The 22,210-nt window shown below is 34.4% G+C and overlaps 2 protein-coding genes and 1 pseudogene across 2 annotated transcripts; 2 read left to right on the top strand and 1 right to left on the bottom strand.

Moving 5' to 3' along the window:
• The first annotated feature begins 7,380 nt into the window (after positions 1-7,380).
• On the top strand, positions 7,381-8,178 carry LOC145017025 (uncharacterized). Its single transcript, XM_078975137.1, has 3 exons — positions 7,381-7,506; positions 7,569-7,784; positions 7,882-8,178. The coding sequence occupies exons 1-3, from the start codon at positions 7,381-7,383 to the stop codon at positions 8,176-8,178; spliced, it is 639 nt and encodes a 212-aa protein (XP_078831263.1).
• Positions 8,179-8,288: 110 nt separating this feature from the next.
• On the top strand, positions 8,289-8,654 carry LOC145017024 (uncharacterized). The gene has a single exon (XM_078975136.1). The coding sequence runs from the start codon at positions 8,289-8,291 to the stop codon at positions 8,652-8,654; it is 366 nt and encodes a 121-aa protein (XP_078831262.1).
• A 389-nt stretch (positions 8,655-9,043) lies between these two features.
• On the bottom strand, positions 9,044-9,824 carry LOC145014699 (dehydration-responsive element-binding protein 1D pseudogene; annotated as a pseudogene).
• Between the last annotated feature and the right edge of the window lie 12,386 nt (positions 9,825-22,210).

The following is a 22,210-nucleotide window of genomic DNA, read 5'->3' as shown; positions in this document are numbered from 1 at the left end:
ATTGCTATATGTGCTTATCGAATTTTGTGCTAGAACTTATTAGCTAGTGATAAGATGGCCTGAATAGTATATGCTTGATTTTGTTACTCAATGCTCAAATGTTGCTTGCTTTGTGCTTTTATGATTTCTAGTTATCTTTAATTAACTAGTAAACAAATACGTTAAGTTACATATTGCGAGGACTAAATAATTTAAGAAGGTTAGGTCTAGCCCTATTTTGCAGCTCTTGTTTGAGTCGAACCGTTGTAGGGTAGGACCTCTCATTCGAAGAATTATATGGTTGTAGTGATATGTATTGGTATTCACGAGCAAGTTAGGTAAATGTAGAATGGATTTCTCATGCAACTGATGGCGGAGAGTAGGTCAGAGAGTTACCCTAGCGCAAGCCTAGGATGAGATTAGTGCAACAAGTAGTAGTAGTAGTAGTAGAAGGGACTTAGTGAAGTCAAGGCAAACCTTGAGGAAAGTATGGATAGATGTGGAAGGTAGTACGGGCCCGTACTATTGAAAGCAGAGGATTCGTGCTCGAGTCAAGGAGGGTTGAGATAGAACCAGGGAACTTGTAGAATTTGTGAGACCTCTCGAGGTTATGTATGACCCTTATGATTATGTGTTTTATTTCAGAATGGTGGTGACACGTAACGAAGCAGGATTTAGGGTCTAGGTCAGGATCAGGTTCAGGTTCGGGAGAAGGTTCTAAGACAGTTGATGACGGACTATGGAGTTCATCGTGTCTGAGATCATGAGAGGCATCCTTGAGGCGACCCTAGTAGGAAGGGATCATTGAGCTGATGCAGGAGCATCTTAGGGCGTTCAAGAGCGACATGCCATCTGGTCAGTTAGGGACACGCACACTCTCCTTCAAGGACTTCAGGGGATGTGGTGCAACAGAGTTCCACGGGGTGAAGGACCCCATTGTTTCCAGGAGCTGGATTGGATACATCGAGTCTGCTCAGTTGACGAGCTTCTACCTTGAGGGGTCGAAGGTCCGGTATGCTACAGGTTGTTTGAGAGACCGAGCTCGAGATTAGTGGGAGGTGGTCAGTGATTCTTTGGGAGCCCCAACCATTGAGGCTATGACGTGGTCGGACTTTGTGATCAGGTTAAGGGCTGAGTTTGAGCCAGCTATGGAGATTCAGCAGCTGGCCAGGGAGTTTCTTGACATGTGACAGACGATTGAGTCGGTGGCGGAGATTACCGACAAGTTCCGCGAGAGGGCCTTACTGGTGCCTTTGTACGCGGGTGATGAGGAGATGAGGAAGACCCCATATATGATATGTTAAAATCTGACATCCTAAAACATGTTAGCTACTCATCATGCCCGACTTTGGAAGACATGATAGCGAGGGCGAGAGAAAGGGAAATTCACACAGATCACATCCGGAAGAGGAAAGCGGAGGCTGGCCAAGTTACTGGGGTTTTGGGGAAGAAACCCAAGGGATCCGACACTAGGTCGAAGGGCCAGCAGGGCCGAAGCCACTGTGGGAAATGCGGCAAGACTCATGAGGGAGTTTGTAGACTGGGATCATCGGGATGCTATAAGTGCAACAAGCTTGGGCATTTTGGTAGGGATTGTACTGCCCCTACCCCCACCCTTCAGACAGGTTACTATTTTTATTTTTTGTTCTTGGTCAAACGAGGATCCAACCGTCCACCTCTTATGTTTCCATTCCTTGACAATCGATCAGATGATGATCGAACAACCCCCAATCAAAGGTGCCTCCCTCCTCACAATTTTTCCAATCGAACACCCCTTGTCATTTCCCAATGTTCCCTTCTCTTCATTCTCGTCGGCGATGAAGCAAACACGAGTAGTGAGGGTCAATATCTCCTCCTCTCGTGATTCCTCAACCATCGATCGATAGTCTCGGACTCCCCATCGGACCCCTCACTTGATTTTGTATCCCCTTCACCGATCAAACGAGGATCGAACCTTCCCCAACTAATTTGCTTCTGACTCATCATTGCCTCGATGCCTTCCTTCGCATCTGCCTTGTGTTCGAGTTTGTGCCTCTCTATTATTGTCCGATCATAAAACGAACACGCATAAAAAGCCCTAAGTCAGTTTTGATTTAAGAAATGACCAAAATGCCTTTGTTGTTTAGTTCTTTATTCAAAATATGTTCTAATCCCCAAAAGATGATTCCATTTATCCACAAACAACCCTTCATTTGGTTATTTTTAACATAATAAATCCTAATATTCAAACTTAGAATAAAAATAACCATTTTATCCCCTCTTTTGAAATTATTTTTACCAAATCAATCCAACTTCGGTTAATTAAATTACCAAACAGCCCCCAATAGTTTAAATTTGTTACGAAACGGACTCGACCGTATTTCAAAGTTCAAGAATGGTGGATTTGCGGTTTCTCATGATAAGTTTCTCAAAAAAAACTGAATTCGAACAAATGGAACTCAAACTTCAAGGGTGACTGCTTACAACCCCTTTTTAATATTTTAATTATTGTGGTTTCTCATATAACGAAAATACTTTTTGAAACGCTTTTAAAAGTATCATTGCTATTAGCTAAAAACTTGTTGTGGTATTATATGTCTATTTGTTAAGGCAATTCATATATTATTATTATTTATAAAAACCGTGTATTCAAACATCAAGATGGAACATGAATGGTATATTGCTTATTGATTTACTTGTATTATATATTCAGCTTACCTGTTATCCATAAACTTAATCGCACAGTCCGATTTGTTCCGCCACCTCGATCAGGGGTGTGATAGTTATAAGCCTCAACTGCTAACTCATGGAAATTAGAGTGATTTATTTAGTTGGACAATCACACACTTTGGATTTTGGAAAAGTTAGTGGATAAATCGGTTATATATTTGGTTTAACCATGCGTCAACCGCAAATGTAAAATCATGTACAAATATAAAAATGATACTTAGAATATTCAGTTACAAATTAGTACTTCTAACAAACGATGGACAAAATTTGTACAATTTTTAATCACTTACATAATGTGGTAGTACGTGGATTATGAAATAACAAAGAAAAACAAAACATGGCGTATCGATTGCAAATTTGTTTCTTTTTTTTTTTAAGTTTCCTAATTACTTTGTTATACTGTTGTCTTACCGGAGAGTATATTAATGACCGTTTTGCCTATAGACAATAACTGGAAAAATATCAATACATTCCATATAATTTATAATAAATTTAGAGGATCAATAACAAATTTTCAGATTTTTTTTTATGGTGAGGAAAACATGGAGCAAGAGAGATTTTTTTAGAAACTCTTTATCAAATGCATACATATATATATATATATATATATATATATATATATATATATATATATATATATATATATATATATATATATATATATATATATATATATACTATTCGTTTATCCGTGCCAAACGACGAGTATAAATAGTTTTTTCAGAAATTAATTTTGAAAAGGGATTAATTTTTTAAACAAATAATTTACTACATCTAAAACTACTAAAAAGGTGGTTACCATTATATATATATATATATATATATATATATATATATATATATATATATATATATATATATATATATATATGTATGGGTAAAGTGAATATACCTAACAACCTTATATAAGCTTATGTATCTAACCTCATCAAACTACGTGAATTTACCCATATATATATATATATATATATATATATATATATATATATATATATATATATATATATATATATATATATATATATATATACTATTCGTTTATCCGTGCCAAACGACGAGTATAAATAGTTTTTCAGAAATTAATTTTGAAAAGGGATTAATTTTTTAAACAAATAATTTACTACATCTAAAACTACTAAAAAGGTGGTTACCATTATATATATATATATATATATATATATATATATATATATATATATATATATATATATATATATATATATATATATATATATATATATATATATATATATATGGGTAAAGTGAATATACCTAACAACCTTATATAAGCTTATGTATCTAACCTCATCAAACTACGTGATTTTGCATTAAATTTTCATTACAATCATCCAAGGTTCTTAAAGTTCATCCCTAAACTTGATTTACTTCAAAAAAAATTAAAAATTCATCATTATATTTCTCCTACATCCTTTCATTTGTAGTGGTAGGATATGAAGTCCATCAGGTGGTATTCGATAGAAAGACATAATGTAAAAGAAAGATATTGTTCAAAATCCAAAGATTTTGGAAGTAATCAAGTTATAGGGTTGAAGTTTAAGAACCTTAGGCAATTACAATGTAAATATGATACAAACCAATATAGTATTATGGAGTTAGGTACGTAAGCTTATATAAGGTTGTTAGGTATATTCACTTTACCCTATATATATATATATATATATATATATATATATATATATATATATATGGAAAAGTGAATATGTCATTAATGGTATATAAGCTTAGTTACCCAAACACACCATAAGACATCATTTTATTTGATACCCTTAAGGGGATATTCACTTTTCCCATATATATATATATATATATATATATATATATATATATATATATATATATATATATATATATATATATATATATATATATATAGAGAGAGAGAGAGAGAGAGAGAGAGAGAGAGTTAAGATCAAATAAGAAGGAAATTTTTGGTAGGAATGTAAGAAAGTTTTTTTTCTACATATTTTTTTCACGAACAAACAAAATGAATCATTAGATGATTCATTTGTAAGATGATTCACAAAAAAAAATTCTCAAAAAAGCATCTCGATGATTCATTTATATAATGATTTTGTTGTTATTCACTAAAATTGTCATAAAAGTGAATTTTTTCTTAATTTACTTAAAAATAAATCATAAAGATGTTTTTTTGATAACTTTTTCTTGTGAATCATCTTACAAATGAATCATATATTGATTCATTTTTTTTGTTCGTCAAAAAAATATGTAGAAAAAAAAATTCTTACCTTCCTACCAAAAAAAATTTCTTACCGGATCTATATCCTATATATATATATATATATATATATATATATATATATATATATATATATATATATATATATATATATATATATATATATATATACAAGGGCGGTTCTAGGTAGGTGCCCGGTGTGGCACCGGCAACACCTAGCTTCCGCGTACGAAGTAGAAATTTTTTTTTTTTTTTTTTACCTATTGTGACACTACGTAAAAAAAATCGTGCACCTACTAAAAAAATTGTGCAAGTACATAAAAAACTATTTTCACTCTTTCGGGAATTACCGATCGAAAAAAAATAATAACGAGCCAAATGTTTTATTCAATTGTAGTTAGTCCAATTGTCTAAAGCCCTAAAACCCAAATGAAACTTAATTTGATAAATTAGCAATTGGGCTAATTGCTTTTAAAAAAGATAGCCCAATAATCCTAATTGTATAATCCATTATCCATCCATCGGTTGAAAGGAAAAAAAAAAACACGATCGAACTTCGAAGGATGAAGAAATAAGAGGGACGCACGAAGGGAGAAGGCCGAAGCTGCTGTAGGCACGCACGAGACACGAGTCACGATCAGTCGATCACAGTATCGACTTTCTTTTGGCCCAAAATTCAATCGATCAATCGACCTTGAGGGCTGAGGCTTGATCGATTTCAATGGTTTCATGGATCAAAATTCACAATACTTGGTGTCTTGATCGATTTCACAATGAAGCAAGTAAGTTTTACCAATTACCAATTCATTAAGATATTTGAAATTGATGTGTTTTTGAAGTTAGTGATTGATTTGGGTGAAATTGATTTGTTTTGTTGAAGTTATATTGTTTGCTTAGGTTATATTGCTATGTTTTTTATTGAATTGATTGTTTGATTATGTGAAATTGATATGTTTTATTGAATTTATTGTTTGATTAGGTTAAAGCAACTTGTTTTATTGAATTGATTGTTTGATTAGGTGAAATTGATATGTTTTATTTAATTTATTGTTTGATTAGGTGAAACTAACTTGTTTTATTGAAGTCATTGTTTGATTAGGTGTAATTGTTATGTTTTTATTGAATTTATTGTTTGATTAGGTGAAAGCAAGTTGTTTTATTGAAGTTATTGTTATGTTTTTATAGGTTAAACTAAGTGGTTTTTTTACCAAAAGACAAAGAGCTAATCCTAATGAAAGTGGTGAAGAATGTTCCCAAATACCAATCACCAATCAATCAATGCCTTCCGTTTCTAATCCTAATGCAACTCCACAAACACCAATCACCAATCAATCAATCCCTTCGGTTTCTAATGCAACTCCACAAACACAATGCTCTAACCAACCTAATGATAATGTTGACTTGAAGGATCTTCCAAAGGACCCAGCGGATAGGCCATTGATTACAAGTTACAAACCAAATATAAGAGATGATGTAAGAAGAGCATATTTGCTTCAAGGACCGTGTCAAGTAAGGGCACATAAGTTTCCTAAAAAAAATAGGTGATAGATTTAGAAGATTTGTTCCTTCATGGTTTGATGACTTTGATTGGTTGGCATATAGTGTGAAAAAGGATAGTGCATATTGTTTATATTGTTATTTGTGTGGGGACCTCATGGGACAAAAAGGAGGGAGAGATGCATTTGTTTCTCAAGGTTTTGATACTTAGAATAAAAAAGATGCATTTCGGACTCATGTGGGTGGTATTGATAGTTTTCACAACAAAGCAAAAGAAAAGTGTGAGTTTTTAATGAGGGAAAAACAAGCTATCAATGTAGTCTTTAGGAGGCAAACCGAAGCAGAGGATCATAAATATAAAGCTCGATTACGTGTTTATGTTATTGTTGTTAGACTTTTATTGAAAACCGGTTTACCGTTTCGTGGTCATGACGAGTCGGTTAACTCGGAAAATAAAGGGCTATACATTGAAGTGTTAAAAGCCATTCGAGAGACTAGTGAAGATATTTTCAACAATACTTTAGAAAATGCTCCAAAAAACAATCAACTAATTTCCCCTAAAATTCAAAAAGAACTTGTGCAATGTTTTGCACAAGAAGTACTTTTAAGTATTCGTGAAGAGATTGGTCAAGATGTTTTTGCTTTACTAGTTGATGAATCTAGTGATGTTTCAAAAAAGGAACAAATGACTATTGTTTTGCGTTATGTCGATACTCTTGGCTTTGTGAAAGAAAGATTCATAGGTCTAGTGCACGTGAAGGATACGTCTTCTTTGACACTCAAAAACGCCATAAATGAATACAAGTAATAAGTTGAGTTTTAGTCAGGTAATTTATTCTTTAGTTTTTTTTGTTATTTCAATTTAATATATATATATATATATATATATATATATATATATATATATATATATATATATATATAATTGTTTTAAATTTTAATAGATAAGAGGACAAGGTTATGATGGGGCTAGCAATATGCGAGGGGAATTCAATGGTTTGAAAGCTTTGATATTACAAGAGAATGACACGGCTTTTTATGTACATTGCTTTGCACACCAACTTCAATTAGTAGTTGTGGCTGTAGCAAAGAAGCATGATGGTGTTAGTGACTTTTTTGAGCAAATTTCGTTGGTGGTTAATGTAGTATGTGCATCGTGTAAAAGAAAAGACTTACTAGAGAGCAAGCAAGAGAAAGGGTGCAAAAAGGCTTGTATAGTGGTGAACTTGAAACCGGAAGAGGGCTAAATCAAGAGACTACACTTGTTCGAGCGGGAGAAACAAGATGGGGTTCACATTTCAACACACTCACAAGTTTGATGAAGTTATTTGCGGATGTTCTTGTAGTTTTAGATTTTGTGAAAGAGGAGGGAGGGTCATTGGCAAACCGTCAACAAGCATCTGGAATCTTAGCATATTTTAAATCATATGAGTTTGTGTTTTACTTACATATGATGTATGACATTTTACACGTCACAGGTACATTGTCAAAGCAACTTCAAAGAAAGATCTAGACATTTTAGAAGCGGCTTCGAGACAATGGAGGCATTACAATCTTTTAGAAACATAGGGTTTGCTAGCATTTTGCCAAAAGTATCCTCTTTTTGTGAAACACACGAAATTGATACTTTGGATATGGAAGAGTTGTATATTGGTGCGAGAAACCGTAGGACTACAAAGACTAATAGGTTTCATTTTGAGGTTGAAATCTTCAACACGGTGGTAGATATGCAACTTACAGAATATCAGGATCGATTTAGTGAAACAAGCACCTAATTACTAGAATACATGGGTGCTTTGAGCCCTTGTGATTCATTTGCACAATTTGACAAATCAAAGTTTTTAAGTTGGGTAAGTTATACAAGTATGACTTTGATGATTCAGATATGATAAACCTTGAAGGACAACTTGAGATATTTTATCACTCTTACATCAAAGATGAGCGCTTCGCTAGTTTGAAAGGAATTTCCGACCTTTCTTGTTTGATGCTTAATACGGGGAAGCATCGATCTTATCCTTTGGTTTATAAGCTATTGAAGTTGGCTTTGATATTACCTGTAGCGACGGCAAGTGTAGAAAGATGTTTTTCAAAGATGAAGCTCTTGAAGACCGACTTGCGTAACAAAATTGGCGATGAATTTTTGAACGATGCATTGCTGTGTAATGTCGAGACCGAAGCACTTGCGAAAGTTGAGAATGAAAAAGTAATGGAGCGGTTTCAAAAGATGTCTGCACGAAGAGGACAAATTTAAATTCTAATATATCGTTGTTATATTATGTTTAACCAGAAAAAAAAATTGTATTAGATGAATAGATGTTTTATATTATGTTTGACCGGAATGTTTTTTATTTTATTTTTTTAATGTTTTATATTATATCTATGGGAAAAAAAATTGTGCAACCCTTATTACTAATTTCTGCCCCTGTATATATATAATACATAAGAATTATGGAAGTCAGGTTGAATGGACGGTCGAGTCAAAAACCAGAAATCAAATCAAAGACGACATCTATTCAACTAAAAATCTTATTTTTAAAATATTGGTTTTACATTCTCCTATCTGGGTTAATCTTAATGTTGATTACCACATTAAAGCCATTGGATATATACTTAGATAAAAGCACCAAATAAATCCCCATATCCTTACAATATTTATCATATTACTGTATAATTTTATTTATAATAAGTATTCTCACAATACTTATCATTTTAATATTTCCAATATATATTCCTATAAGATCTTCCTATATGGTCTTCATCTTGTATATATATATACTCACAGTTCTAGAAACTCCATAAAGACTCCCGACCACAAAATTCCACGTTATCCCCATGCTTGCCATACACCACCGTCTGAGGAGGCGCTATCATCAGTCCCTCCGCCATGCTGGCAAAAAACCCCGGCATGTTGAAAATTTCTTCTTCATCGACGTAAAACTGAACTCCCGGCAAATCCTTAATCTCCGCCGCATCCTCCGTGTGTCTGAAAGCCTTGGCCGCTTCTGCCGCGGCTTTTTGTATATCCTGTACATTGTTAGACTTCGGGACTGGCAGCCGCCACACTGAGTCAGCAAAATTTAAACACGCCAATCGCCCTCTGAAAGCAAATGCCGCCACGTCATGTGCCCTGGCTGCCATTTCAGCAGTGTGATGTGTCCCTAGCCAGACCCTCGACTTCTTGTTGGGCACTCTGACCTCACAAACCCACTTACCGGAATCCCTCTTCCTCACTCCTCGGTAAACAGGGTGTCGAGTCTCCTTAAACTTCTTTCTTCCATCTCTCTTCTTCGGGGTTAATGAAGCCAGTTTCATTTTTATTTCAGAAGTGCAATTTGAGGTAAACATGGACGCTAAGGGAACATTTACCACTGACAATGCATGATATGGGTTATACGAGTCGATGTCGGCGTCCATTTGTTGGTTATAGTGTTTGCATATTACGAGTGAAGTGAACTCATGTTGGTAGTTATTGTGCAAGTTATGACTTATTTGTGAAGTTAGGGTTTGTGAGTGACGTCAATTCAAGTGATTGAAATGCGTGGTGGGGTTATAGAGAAATGAGTCGGTTTACGTGGTGGTGGATGGAGTGGGCGCGCTGTGAGCAGTGGCTTTATTTTATTTTATACGCCTGATATTTTGCAGAGTGTTATTAATAGTATTGTCCCTATACTATTGCATAATTTACAGCTTTAGTCTCATAGATTCAAATGTATGTAACTGAAGTACAAAATAGTTTAATTTGTATAACAATCATTTCTAACATTATAATATATGCTGTCTATGATTATTGTTATTGAGGAAGGGTGAAAATCAATACCCCGATTGTCGAGATTTGTTGGAAACGGAAAATGGTCATGCCAATGTCTCCATTTAGTTAGAATGTTAATTTATATTTGTGTAAATTTATTCCACCAAGTTTTACTTTCACCAATAACAATAATCTTATGTTCAATAAGACTCCTCACACAAGATATGAAAAAGTACCTTTCGAATTCTGCAACCAAGACAATTTGTCGACTAAATTGGAATAACCAAGAGTGCATCACAACTTTTTCCATCTCCTTAAGCACCTTAGCTTGAAGCCCAGATCGAAACAACACTAATCTCAAAACCAAGAACTAAACAACTATCTTGAACTCACTCTGCAATGTTTGTCAAATTCTAGCACATAAAGCCTAGGAAAATAAGACTAAAAGGGGATACTTAATCCACTCATCAAGCCAAAAATAAGTCAGAAGCCACTTCCTCATCTTCTTTGTCATTAAAGAAGAGATGCCAATACAAATAACACCCAACCCTTTAATGAACTTGACAATATTCTTCCAATTAAGGACTAGCATAAAGGTTTGACCAGGTATTAAGAATAAAACCGCCATCAATCCAATGAATCGCTTTAATTATTTTTAAGTGAATCACTAATGAAACAATTAAGGTAATCTGGGTGTATAGAGCACGTATGTCGACAGAAGTTATGAAGGTTTTCTTGAGCCAAATATAGTGTGTATGTTGGGGTTTCTTCTTCAACAATTTTTCTGCCACAAAATTCTCATGTACTTCATTACTAAAATGTTTTCAATATGGCTTGACATCTTGAGCTTTAAGAGAAATATACATTATTAACTGGTTTTGTTGTGCGACACATGATGTTCATCGGCATATGATCAAACACTGATCAATCAGATGAGGCATCACCAGTTGCATAGATCGTGTACTAATGTGGTTAATTTGGTTATAATAAAAACTGGGTTTTTGTTTTGATTTTGATAAATATTAGATTTTTATGTATTATTGCGTTTTTCAATTTTGTTTGATGTATAAAATGCACATTCAAGAACATAATTGAAGTTGAAGATGATATGTATAGATAAACCGAAAGTCCATCACGTCTTGGGCACGATGACACTTATGAGATTAATTTTGGCGATGTCTAAAGCTGGAAATGATTGTTACAATAAAAGAAATACTATTTTGAATTTAATTTGATACAACTGAAACTATTGGACTAAATTTGCAATATAAGTAGTAATATATGGACTAGAACTGTAGTTTACGATTTTTAACCTTCTTTCAATCATTATAGAATATGTGCATTTGCCTGGTGCCTACCATATTTGGCAAATAAAAGGTAAATTTTCGCATGCCATTTATGATATGAATTGCTTTTAGCAACACGTATTTTTTAAGTGACATTCACGAATATTATTTTATTTAAAATTTAATAGCTTGAAAATTTTTGACTAATCACAAAAACATACCCAGAAATTTCTAGTTGATCAGGTTGTAAATTACGAAACTACTCCTCAGATATGCTTATTTGTATGGTATGTGGTACGATGGGGGAACTCACTAAGCTCCATGCTTACAGTTTACAATTTTGTTTTCAGGTACCTCTTCTTCGAAGACGAAGGAACTGGCGCAGTAGCGGCACATCATACACACACATTGTTTTACGCACCATGAATTATTTTGGGATTTTGTACTCTGACATTATGGTTGTTTTTATGTTTTGGTTTTCAGATACGAAATATGTTTATGAAATGATAGAATCAAATGATGTTTATTCACAAACGTTTTTCCAAAGTATTAATTTAAAAATGAAATTTTTGGACGTGAAAATTGGGTCGTTACACCCGGCCTATATTCTATAATCTTAAATAGAGTAGAAGAGTTATATATAGATCTATACATGGTTGACCCCCCCCCCCCCCACACACACACACACACAAACACACACCCACCCACCCACCCACCCACCTACGGTTGCTAGCTACAACCCTTGCATGCATAACTTTCTAAACTTCCGACATACGGTGAAGCGTTGTGCGGGGTGAATCTCTACTCAGAATCTCGATGGCGGCTACTCATTGTAACCTTCCTATATTCACGTCTTAAGTAAACAGTTATATTAGTTAAGATTTGATGATATACAATTAACCTACACTACTTATAGAAGTTCACTCTCGGTCAATCTGTTCCTAAATAATAAAAGTACTCATTTTTGTAAGTACACTCATGAGATAAGAATACACTAAATGGTACATAAGATGAACACTAAAAGAACTACAAAAGCTATAATACATATGAATAGCTATAGTACCTATAAGTAGTAGAATACTATTCAATTCTCAAATTAAAGGTACCCTAACAGTATAAATCAAAATACTCATACAACCTAACAAAGTTATGTATAAAAAGAACTTTCAAAGTATAATACCCAAAACCTATGAACTCGCCAACATTAAACCACATGTATTCTAGGGAAACCGAGAGATGGAATACTACACTACCTAAAGCAGTGATTCACCGATGGAGCTACTGGAAGTCTGTTATCGATTATCGTTGTACCTAACTATCAATGTACCATTTGTATTAGGAATGCTAGTACTACAAAACATATTATGATGTAATATTTAATCCATAATGGAAGTAATATTTATGTAATACATGTTGTTTTGTATTGTTCAATGTATGTTCAATATCTGTGATCCAACATTCTAACGTCGCATAGCCTGACTTTTCCTCTACCTCACGAGAGTGTGACAGATTGGTATCATAGCTATTGGCTATAGCGAACTAGTATTTCCTTAGAAAATTTTGTCTATAATCTAGGGAATCATACTCTGATTAGATTTTTCCTCAAAAATAAAAATAAAAGTATTAATGTTAATTACATTGCTAATAGACTACATATGGGAGAGGTGCCTAGAACGTAAATTGTCACCTTGGGTGGCTAGATTTCAGAATGGCTATACACCAAAATTGTCTTATCCTCCGAATTTTCTTGCATGGCTAGTCCTTACTTGATAGTCTTGAAGTACAGAACAAGAATTAATAAAATACACAAACAAAGTTGAGATATAGAGTTATAAATATAGACCCTTGATGAGAAAACACTTATATGCATCATACGTCAAAATCCAAAGAAACCCGAACTCAAAAGTCTATGTCAAACACAATATCTACGATTAGCAGAATATATGGGTCGAACCACAACAAGGCATAGATTGTAAACCTATGTTTAATTATGGTCAGACCAATATACAACTAATCTTGAATATAGTAGTTGACAAACTACACTCTCGAGAATCTCATAGAACATAGAACCCAATAATTCAGACCATTACTATCTAGGAAAGATAGCATAATCACCGCACGAGAATAGCAAATATTAGAAATAGGGTAATGAAACCATTTCTAGAGAAAGACAAAGTTGTGTCACTCTTTATTGAAAGCAAGGATATCCATTTTCCTGAGGTTCCCATAACCTTATTTTCTTTGACCCTGATGACGTACCTCACGAGGAGGACGATTCCTCAAAAACAATTTTAGAGTCAGCTAAGTCGTCATAAAAGCCCTCCAAGGACCCTTCAGAGTCCTCTGAGGATGACCATCCCGCTGAGAAGCTAACAAATCCTATTAAATAAGAATATGATTTCTCACAGTATGAAGGTTGAATTTGATAATAAGCATACTAAGGAAAAAAGATTAAGTGTTATTCTGAGAAGGAACCAGAGGATGAAAAGCTAGAATTCATCACTAAGGAAGAGGCTCTACTACCATTATTAGTCAAGTCATTTTGACTTTTCAAGAGGCCCCCGAACGAAACATAACTGTGATAATAAAAAGTTATGGATGAGATAGCATTCTACTTCAAGGCCTAATAGCACCATAGGCTTCACTACCTATCCCTCCCCTCGAGATGTCATCTAATATTGCCATTCCTAGACACTCACATCACGAATCATATTCACACCATCAATGATGAGTTAGGAATCATCAAATGGAGCGCCATGAGCCTGTCTGCCATGATCTAAAGGGTGGAGAAGGATCAAAACCTTGATGAAAGGAGTGAATCCCAAAGTACAAGTGACGAGGTAAAGGTTAATCACTACAAAGGCTAGTTTCGGTGCAACAAAAATAAGAGCTCCTTCCACATAGCAGCAACTCTTTAATCTAGTATCTCTGTGAAGAAGTAGACATGCATGGGCAGATCATTCCCTAAGATTTTTTAGTATACTTTCCTGGACAGATCATTCCTAAGATATTTTAGTACGATGAGAAGTATGTATATGCAAGAGTATAGTGTCCTCGCTAGCTCCTTGGAAATAGTCTTTCTAGCATATGTTTGTTTTTACACTAACTATAGGATCCAAACGTGCATCCGAGGTTAATCACAAACAGCAACCCCATATCATTACCAAACATTGACCCAGTAACCATAGACTCAACAGTCATCGAGGTGTTAGTCGCCCAATGGTCCGTAGATTCCATGGCTAATTAACATTGAAAATAATAGGAATGTTGTATCTGGACAAGGCAGATGAAACGTAGGAGATAGTACTCAGGGTGGTAACAGAGTTCACCTAACGGCCTGTACTTATAAGGAATTCATGAAATGCAAGCCCAAACCCTTCTACAGAAATGAAGGAGTAGCAGAACTGACTCATTGGATCGAGAAAATAAAGTCAGTATTTGAGATCAGCTTCTATGTTGAAGATTGTAAAGTCAAATTTGATGCTTCTACCTTCAAGGCTACAACTTTGTCATGGTGTAACAAATATACCAAAACCATGGATATTAACATAGATAATTCCATATCCTGGGATGGGATGAAGCAACTATTGGTTGATAAGTATTATCCTAGAGAGGAGATGCAAAAGTTGGAGCAAGAGCGTTAAAATCTTGCCATGCAAGATGCAAACATTGCAGCTCATACCAACCGCTTCAATGATCTCGCTATTTTCTTCCCCAGCCTTATCACCCTAGAGTAAGAAAAAGGTATAAAGGTACATATTTGGTTTGGTTTAACCCATTCAAGGATTGGTCACTACATCCAGGCCAACTACATATGATAGCGCCAAGAGACTAGCGTTTAAGCTGACTAATCAAGAAATCTGTCATGGCATTATTGCTCAGAACGTCGCCTTTCGAAGTCAGGAAATAGTAAGAGAGAGTCCGATGGTGACTCAGAGCAACCAACATGGAGGAAATAAGACTCGGGGAAAGTTTACGTAGGAACCATCCCATCACCCACTGCACTAAGACAGTATGTAGAAGATCTTTCGTTATGCAATAAGTGTCACTACCACCACGTATGTGCATGTAGAGAACTAATCTAGAACAACTACAGCTGGAAGGGCCACACCACTAAGTCATGTAAGAGCCCGAATCGCGCCACAAACCAGGGCACTGGTGTTAGTATTGTAATGGTTATGAATGTGGAGAATATGGCTACTTTAAAAGAGATTGTCTAAGATTGAGAAATCGAGAAGGTAACGCTCAGGGACGAGCATTTTTCATTGGCATGAGAGATGCTACCCAGGATCCACCCCTAGAAATTGGTACGTCCTTGTTAATAACTTGCGTACAGACTAAATGATGAGTTTTATGAACACTAAATTAAAGCACTCACTAATACATAAAACTTGTAAAAGATAAGAAACTCATGTTATTAATTATTGAAAGGATATGTAGGTTGCATGTTTCTAGAATAAAATGGTTTTAGAAAGTCAGATTTAAGCTCTATTGTGTAGCTCTTGTCTGAGTCTAACCATTATGGAGTCGCATCCTTCGATCAAAAAACTCCTAAAACAACATGTGATAGTATTCAGACAAACAGATAGTTAACATTAGTAAAACTCTTTTTCTCTACGAATAACAATCTAAAAGTGAAAGGAATCCTTGTTAGAACTCTTGTCGTAATACTTAGGATTTATCAAATTTCTAGAAAGAATTGTTTTAGAAACCTTTCAGTTACCATAGGGATCGCTACCTCTTTAGGTATCAAGAAATATTAATCTGATGGCACTAACACTACCCATCATAACACTATCCAAATTGGTTCTAAACTTCATGTCGAAAAAGAACCCTAGGAAGTCAGTTCATTCTCTTTAAAAATAACTAAGTTGTGCTATTATTTATTTCACTAAGATTCTACCAATAATGTCTCCATGCCAGGCACTCTAAGTTGAGTTTTGGGGACGAAATTACTTCAACGGGGGGAGGATATAAGAATTGTGAAAATTATCACCAGTTATTAATCGATGAAAGTGACAAACATCAAGTATAATAGACTTAATGTGTAGTATTTATAAATCTATTATAAATATACAAAACTTTTTTATTAAAATACATAAGAAAAATTAGTTTAATTGATCAACATCTATTAAAATAAATGCGCGAAATTTTCTACTATTTTGAAGAAAAAATAACATATTCCGAAAGTACACATCATCCCGATCCTGGAAATATACATTTCATAAAAATATGACTTCATATAAAGGAGTTATGAATTTTCTAAGACTTAAAAATCAACCGCGCTTAAGGAATGTGTGAAATAAAAATATAATGGAAAATCGTTTAAGTTTTAACCAAAACTCAGTAAGAAGAATCTAAATACTCCTTGATACAAGGCCGATATGACAGAGAATACCAAAAACAGGGTACGTAAGATATATATATATATATATATATATATATATATATATATATATATATATATATATATATATATATATATATATATGATTTTAGTAAAATCATTTAGGATTAAAAAAATAAGGGCTAAAAATATAATCTGAATTAGCCAATGCAACCTAAAGAAAAGTTGTAGTACTCATCAATAGCTACGCGTGGATATAAAGAACGTCAAAAACGGAGCTGGTATGAGGATTTTACAGATGTTACAAATCTAAGTTTTACGCAGCATGCAAATCTTCTAGAAAGGGCATTGTGAACTAGGGAAAGAAGGAAATGTGTCACACAAGAGGTGGAGCCATGCAGCCAAGGTGCGACGTGCCTTTCCATTTGCTCACCAATAAATAACATTGCAAGTTCATTCTTTCTTCACTCAAAATCAGGTTCCTCGATTAATTTCTTTACTCCCTTAATTTCTCAAAGAAAATTTCATGTTAAATTTTATTTAATTGTTTTATCTCATGTCCAATTAATCACAAGCCCCGACACCACTAGTTGCGGTCCCAATGTCTTGTAGAACATGCTAAGCGGGTGATTTCATGAGCCCACTTTTACGATTTTCAAAAGTTTTTGGAGGAATACATATTATAATAATATATTATTGATTTTGTAAAATATTAGTATTTAAATTACATAAGAAATTTATAAAAAGCATGCAACGTAAGGATAATACTATGCATGGTAGCTATCGTGCCCATGTTTTAAGAACAGTATTATGCCTAGTCATTATGTTGCACAAAGCCTTAGGATAATATTTTTTTTCCTGATAGATACTCTGTCCAAACCTTAAAATAATATTATATCTAGTCGTTACTATGTCCAATTCTCTAGGGTAACATAGTACCTAGTCATTGTTCTAGTCAAATCTAAAGGATAGCATTGTATCTAGTCGTTAATATGCTCGATTCACGAATAGTGGTAGTATATTATGCCATCACTCCACTCGGATAATGGTCATATATTAAATTGTCACTTTGATAGTTTGGCTTTGCTAAAGATATGTAATTACTATTATTATAAATTAATAATGCCTTTTAAGTTAAGACTAATCACACAACTTTTTAAATGAGTCAATCACTCATCTTAGCTAAGACTCCGACCTATAATCGTTTATCTTAAATAGATTGGGAGAGTTATGTATAGATCTATATGGGGTTGACAACCCCACATGCAGTTGCTAGCTACAACCCTGGAAGGCATAACTTTATAAACTTACGACATATGGTGAAGCGTTATGTTGGGAGAATCTATACTCATAAGCATAATTATGGGAGCTCATTCTAACCTTTCTATATTCATGTCTTAAGTAAACAGTTATATAAGTTAAGATCGGATGATATCTAATTAACCTACACTAAGTATGGAAGTTCACTCTTTGTTAATTAGTTCCTAAAGAATAGAAGTATCATTTTTCATAAGTACACTCCTGAGATAAGAATACACTAAATAGTACATAAGATGAACACTAAATGAACTACGAAACCTATGGTACTTATTAATGGTAGAATACTATTCTCAAATTAAAGGTACCCTAAAAGTATAAATCAAAATACTTATACAAATTAAAAAGTTAACTATAAAAAGTTTTTTAAAAGTACAATACCCAAAACATGTGAACTCACCAACATTATGTTAACGTTTTCAAAACCACATGTATTCCTAAGAAACCGGGAGATGGAAGACTGCATTCCCTGAAGTTGCGGTTAATCAATGGAGCAACTGGAAGTCTGTTATCGATTATTGTTATGCCTAGCTATCAAGGCACCATTTGTATTAGGAATGCTAGTACTACAAAATATATTGTGATGCAATGTTTAATCCATAATGGAAGTCATATTTATTTTATACATATTCTTTTGTACTCTTCGATGTATGTTCAATATCTGTGTTCCAACATTCTAATATCACATAACCTGACTTTTTCGCCGCCATGAGAGGGTGTGATAGCTTGGTTTCAGAGTTATTGGCTATAGTGAACTAGTACTTCCTTAGGAGATTACGACTATAATCTAGCGACTTATACTCCAATTACATTTTTCCTGAAACCTAAAATTAAATGTATTAATATTAATTACACTACTAATAGACTACATACACGAGAGGTGCCTAGAATGTAAATTGACGCCTTGGGTTGCTAGATTTCAGAATGGCTATATGCCAAAGTGTAACTGTCCTTCGACTTTTGTAACACCCTAAATTTTCAAACAAAGTTTTTCATTTAAAATTCACTTTAATCACATTAACAAAAATCACAAAATCCCCAAAAATATTGAGTTATCAAAACACATGTTCACAAATTGTTTTAAACAAAATCCAGGGTCCTCCAAAACATATCTCCAACTCGTGTGTGTGTGCGTGTGTGTACAATCAAGCCGATGCCTTCCCGTGATCCTTATAAGTACCTAAAAAACGTAACACATAACACGATAAGCATGAAGCTTAGTGAGTTCCCCAAAATACCACACATATCACATTAGCCTCTCATGGATATACTCAAATAAGATCCTCCGGTCAATGTGTCTCAGTAAGACCCTCTGGTCCTAACTCAGTAAGCTCAGGATAATACACAGCATAAATCACAAATACATAATGCAGGATATCACAATACTCAATATGAGAACATAATTCCCAACGGTCACAAAAAATTTACCACTCTAGGTAAGTATAGTGAGAAGACTCACCTCGTAAGAAAGTAAGCAAATATCCTCGTACGCGAATCTCGAACTAGCCTCTGCCTAATATATAGGGTAATTATCTCTAATTAACACTTAAATCATGACTCTAAATAAACTAAGTTATTTTTTCTCTCAAACTTTTAGAAAGGGTAAAAGACCATTTTACCCCTCCATGGTCCCAATAACTCTGTCTTGACCAAACCCTAAAGTCAACAGAAGTCAACACTCGAGTCAATAGTCCATGTTTACTCGACTCGCCGAGTGCTTCTATGTGACTCGTCGAGTCCCCTCGATTCCCCTACAATATAACGGAAATCCATTTTAACTCGTCGACTTGTCTTCTCAACTCGCCGAGTTACCCATGTCCAAACCTATCGGGGAAAACCCTAGCCGACACGTCGAGCCAACTCATTGACTCGGTGAGTTCATTCAGTCTACTTCCTCATTCAAATGTTTTAAGTTACATCTACAACCCCAGACTCTAGATCTAGCCTCCTAAGGCTCGAATGTCATGTAAAGATGCAAGCTTTACGTGAATGCATGGCACTTACGGCTTGAAATGCCAAACCAACTCTCATTTAGGGTGTTAATTGATATGGGCATATTTAGCTATAAAATCCATGCATTATCTTAATACTTTATGTTGATTTTATCTCATTTAATGAGAAAAAGGTGCTTAATTAGTTTAGAATTTCATGTTTCAACAATAATGACATGCTCGGAAGGAAAATGAAGCGGAACTAGCTATTGGAAGCTTGGATCTTGGATTTTGAAGAAAGAAGGACGTTGCTGGACAGCTTGACCCATCGTCAGTGTTTTGGCCATATCTTATGAACCGTAACTCCGATTAACAAGATTCAAAATGTTCTGAAAACTAGACACAATTTCAGATGACTTTCGTGTTTTGAGAAAATGCTGATTCCAAACGTACTCGGCGAATGGGGTCGATTACTCGCCGAGTTGGTCTGAAGTTTCGCGATTCTGGACGCGCTGACTTGCCGCACACGGGTTTTAAGTGATGGACTCTCCGAGTAGGTCAATGGACTCGCCGAGTAGCCCCTGTTTTGTAAAAATCTATATAAAGGGACTTTCAGATCGATACCCGAGGATGGAGATGAACCCTTGGAGGCCAATTGTCGACTAAAGGTGCTGTTGGAGCGTGGGAAGCAAGGGAATCAACCCTACATTCAATTTTAAGGAGAATCAAGTCAAAATCAAGTTTAATCTTACCTAATCTCTTGTTTGAACTATGTTTTTACCAATTGATTTCGTTTTTGTGCTTGTTTCTGCTGTAATCATGACCTAAAAAGTCATAACTATTGTTTAGGTAGATGAATTTGTGAACATGGATTGATTATTTGATTAGGAATAATTTTAATTGGTGATTATGTTTTATTAAGCTTGTTAAAGAACCTTATGTGTTAACAATAACTATTCTTCTGTTAATAAATTAGTAATTAAGTTGTATGAACATCTCTTAGTTATTAATTTCATATGATTTATTGTGACCACATAGTTGTATGTCTAGGAATAACGAATGTGAAACTAGAATTAACTAGAAGATAGGTAAGTTAATGTGTGAGATTGTTTGATGAACATCAGCAAGAGGTTAATTGAATAACCAATTTGATTAACTATTACAAGTCTTATTTAACCCGAATCAATAACTAGGAAATCCGTTGATTTAGACAACTGGCCACTGCTTGAGTTAATTTGTTTCCTAAGGATTAGTAATAGCGAAAGTGGAACTAATCATCTTAGTCGGTAGCTAATGAAAAATTAATCCGATACATCGAAATCATCCATGGGAACAAATGAGTCGAACCTAAACAGAAGTCCTCTTTATTATTGAATTTAGTTGATTTTTATTTGCTTAGCTCTTAGTTTCTTAGTTTAAGTTTTAGTTAATTGTTTAAGTTTCTAGTCTTGCAAAACTAGAGAAAATCCCCTTTCTATTACTTGTTTTATTTAGATAATATTAGCATCTATTTTAATTGTTTACCGTTCCCTGTGTTCGATACCCTACTTACCTGAACTAAACTGCTAATCGATAGGTACACTGCCTTTCGTGTGTTTTTCTTTGTGTTTAAGTTAGTAGGATTAAAACTAGTTTGTTTCACACACATCAAGTTTTTGGCGCCGTTGCCGGGGAACGGTTCTAAATAGTTAATTTTATTTGCTAAATGTTATCATTTTTTTATTTTATTTGTTGATTAATTATTTTTATTTAGTTTAATTTTTTTATTTATTTATTATGTATTTTCCAAATCTCGATGCTTTTGATGCTTTTCTTGAGGAAGTAGTACAGGCAAATGAGTAAAAAGATGAGGACTATGACTCAGATGATGATTTGAAGAATTTTGAAAGATGGTTAGATAACTTTCTGTCTAACGAACAAGAACAATCTGAGTCACAAGAGCTAGATTTACAAGATGAAGAATTTAATCCAGAAAGAGATTTGGAGGAACTAGAAAGATTGCTAGCAGAGGGGTTAGATGAAGAACAAGAAAAACCTGAGTTGCAGGAACCAAGTTGTGGTTTGACCATTACCACGACATGGTCCCCTGTTCTTCCGGTTTGTGTTTCGAAGCATGGGGTGACGATTCCAACTTTGGAGAAAGTTCTGAAGCACGATCCATTTATGATTAGTATCCAA

The sequence above is a fragment of the Lactuca saligna genome, chromosome 9 (genome assembly GCF_052625555.1).
Source record: "Lactuca saligna cultivar CGN05327 chromosome 9, ASM5262555v1, whole genome shotgun sequence".
Taxonomy (NCBI): domain Eukaryota; kingdom Viridiplantae; phylum Streptophyta; class Magnoliopsida; order Asterales; family Asteraceae; genus Lactuca; species Lactuca saligna.
Note: the sequence above shows the minus strand (reverse complement) of the source record. Positions and strands in the feature narration are given on the sequence as shown.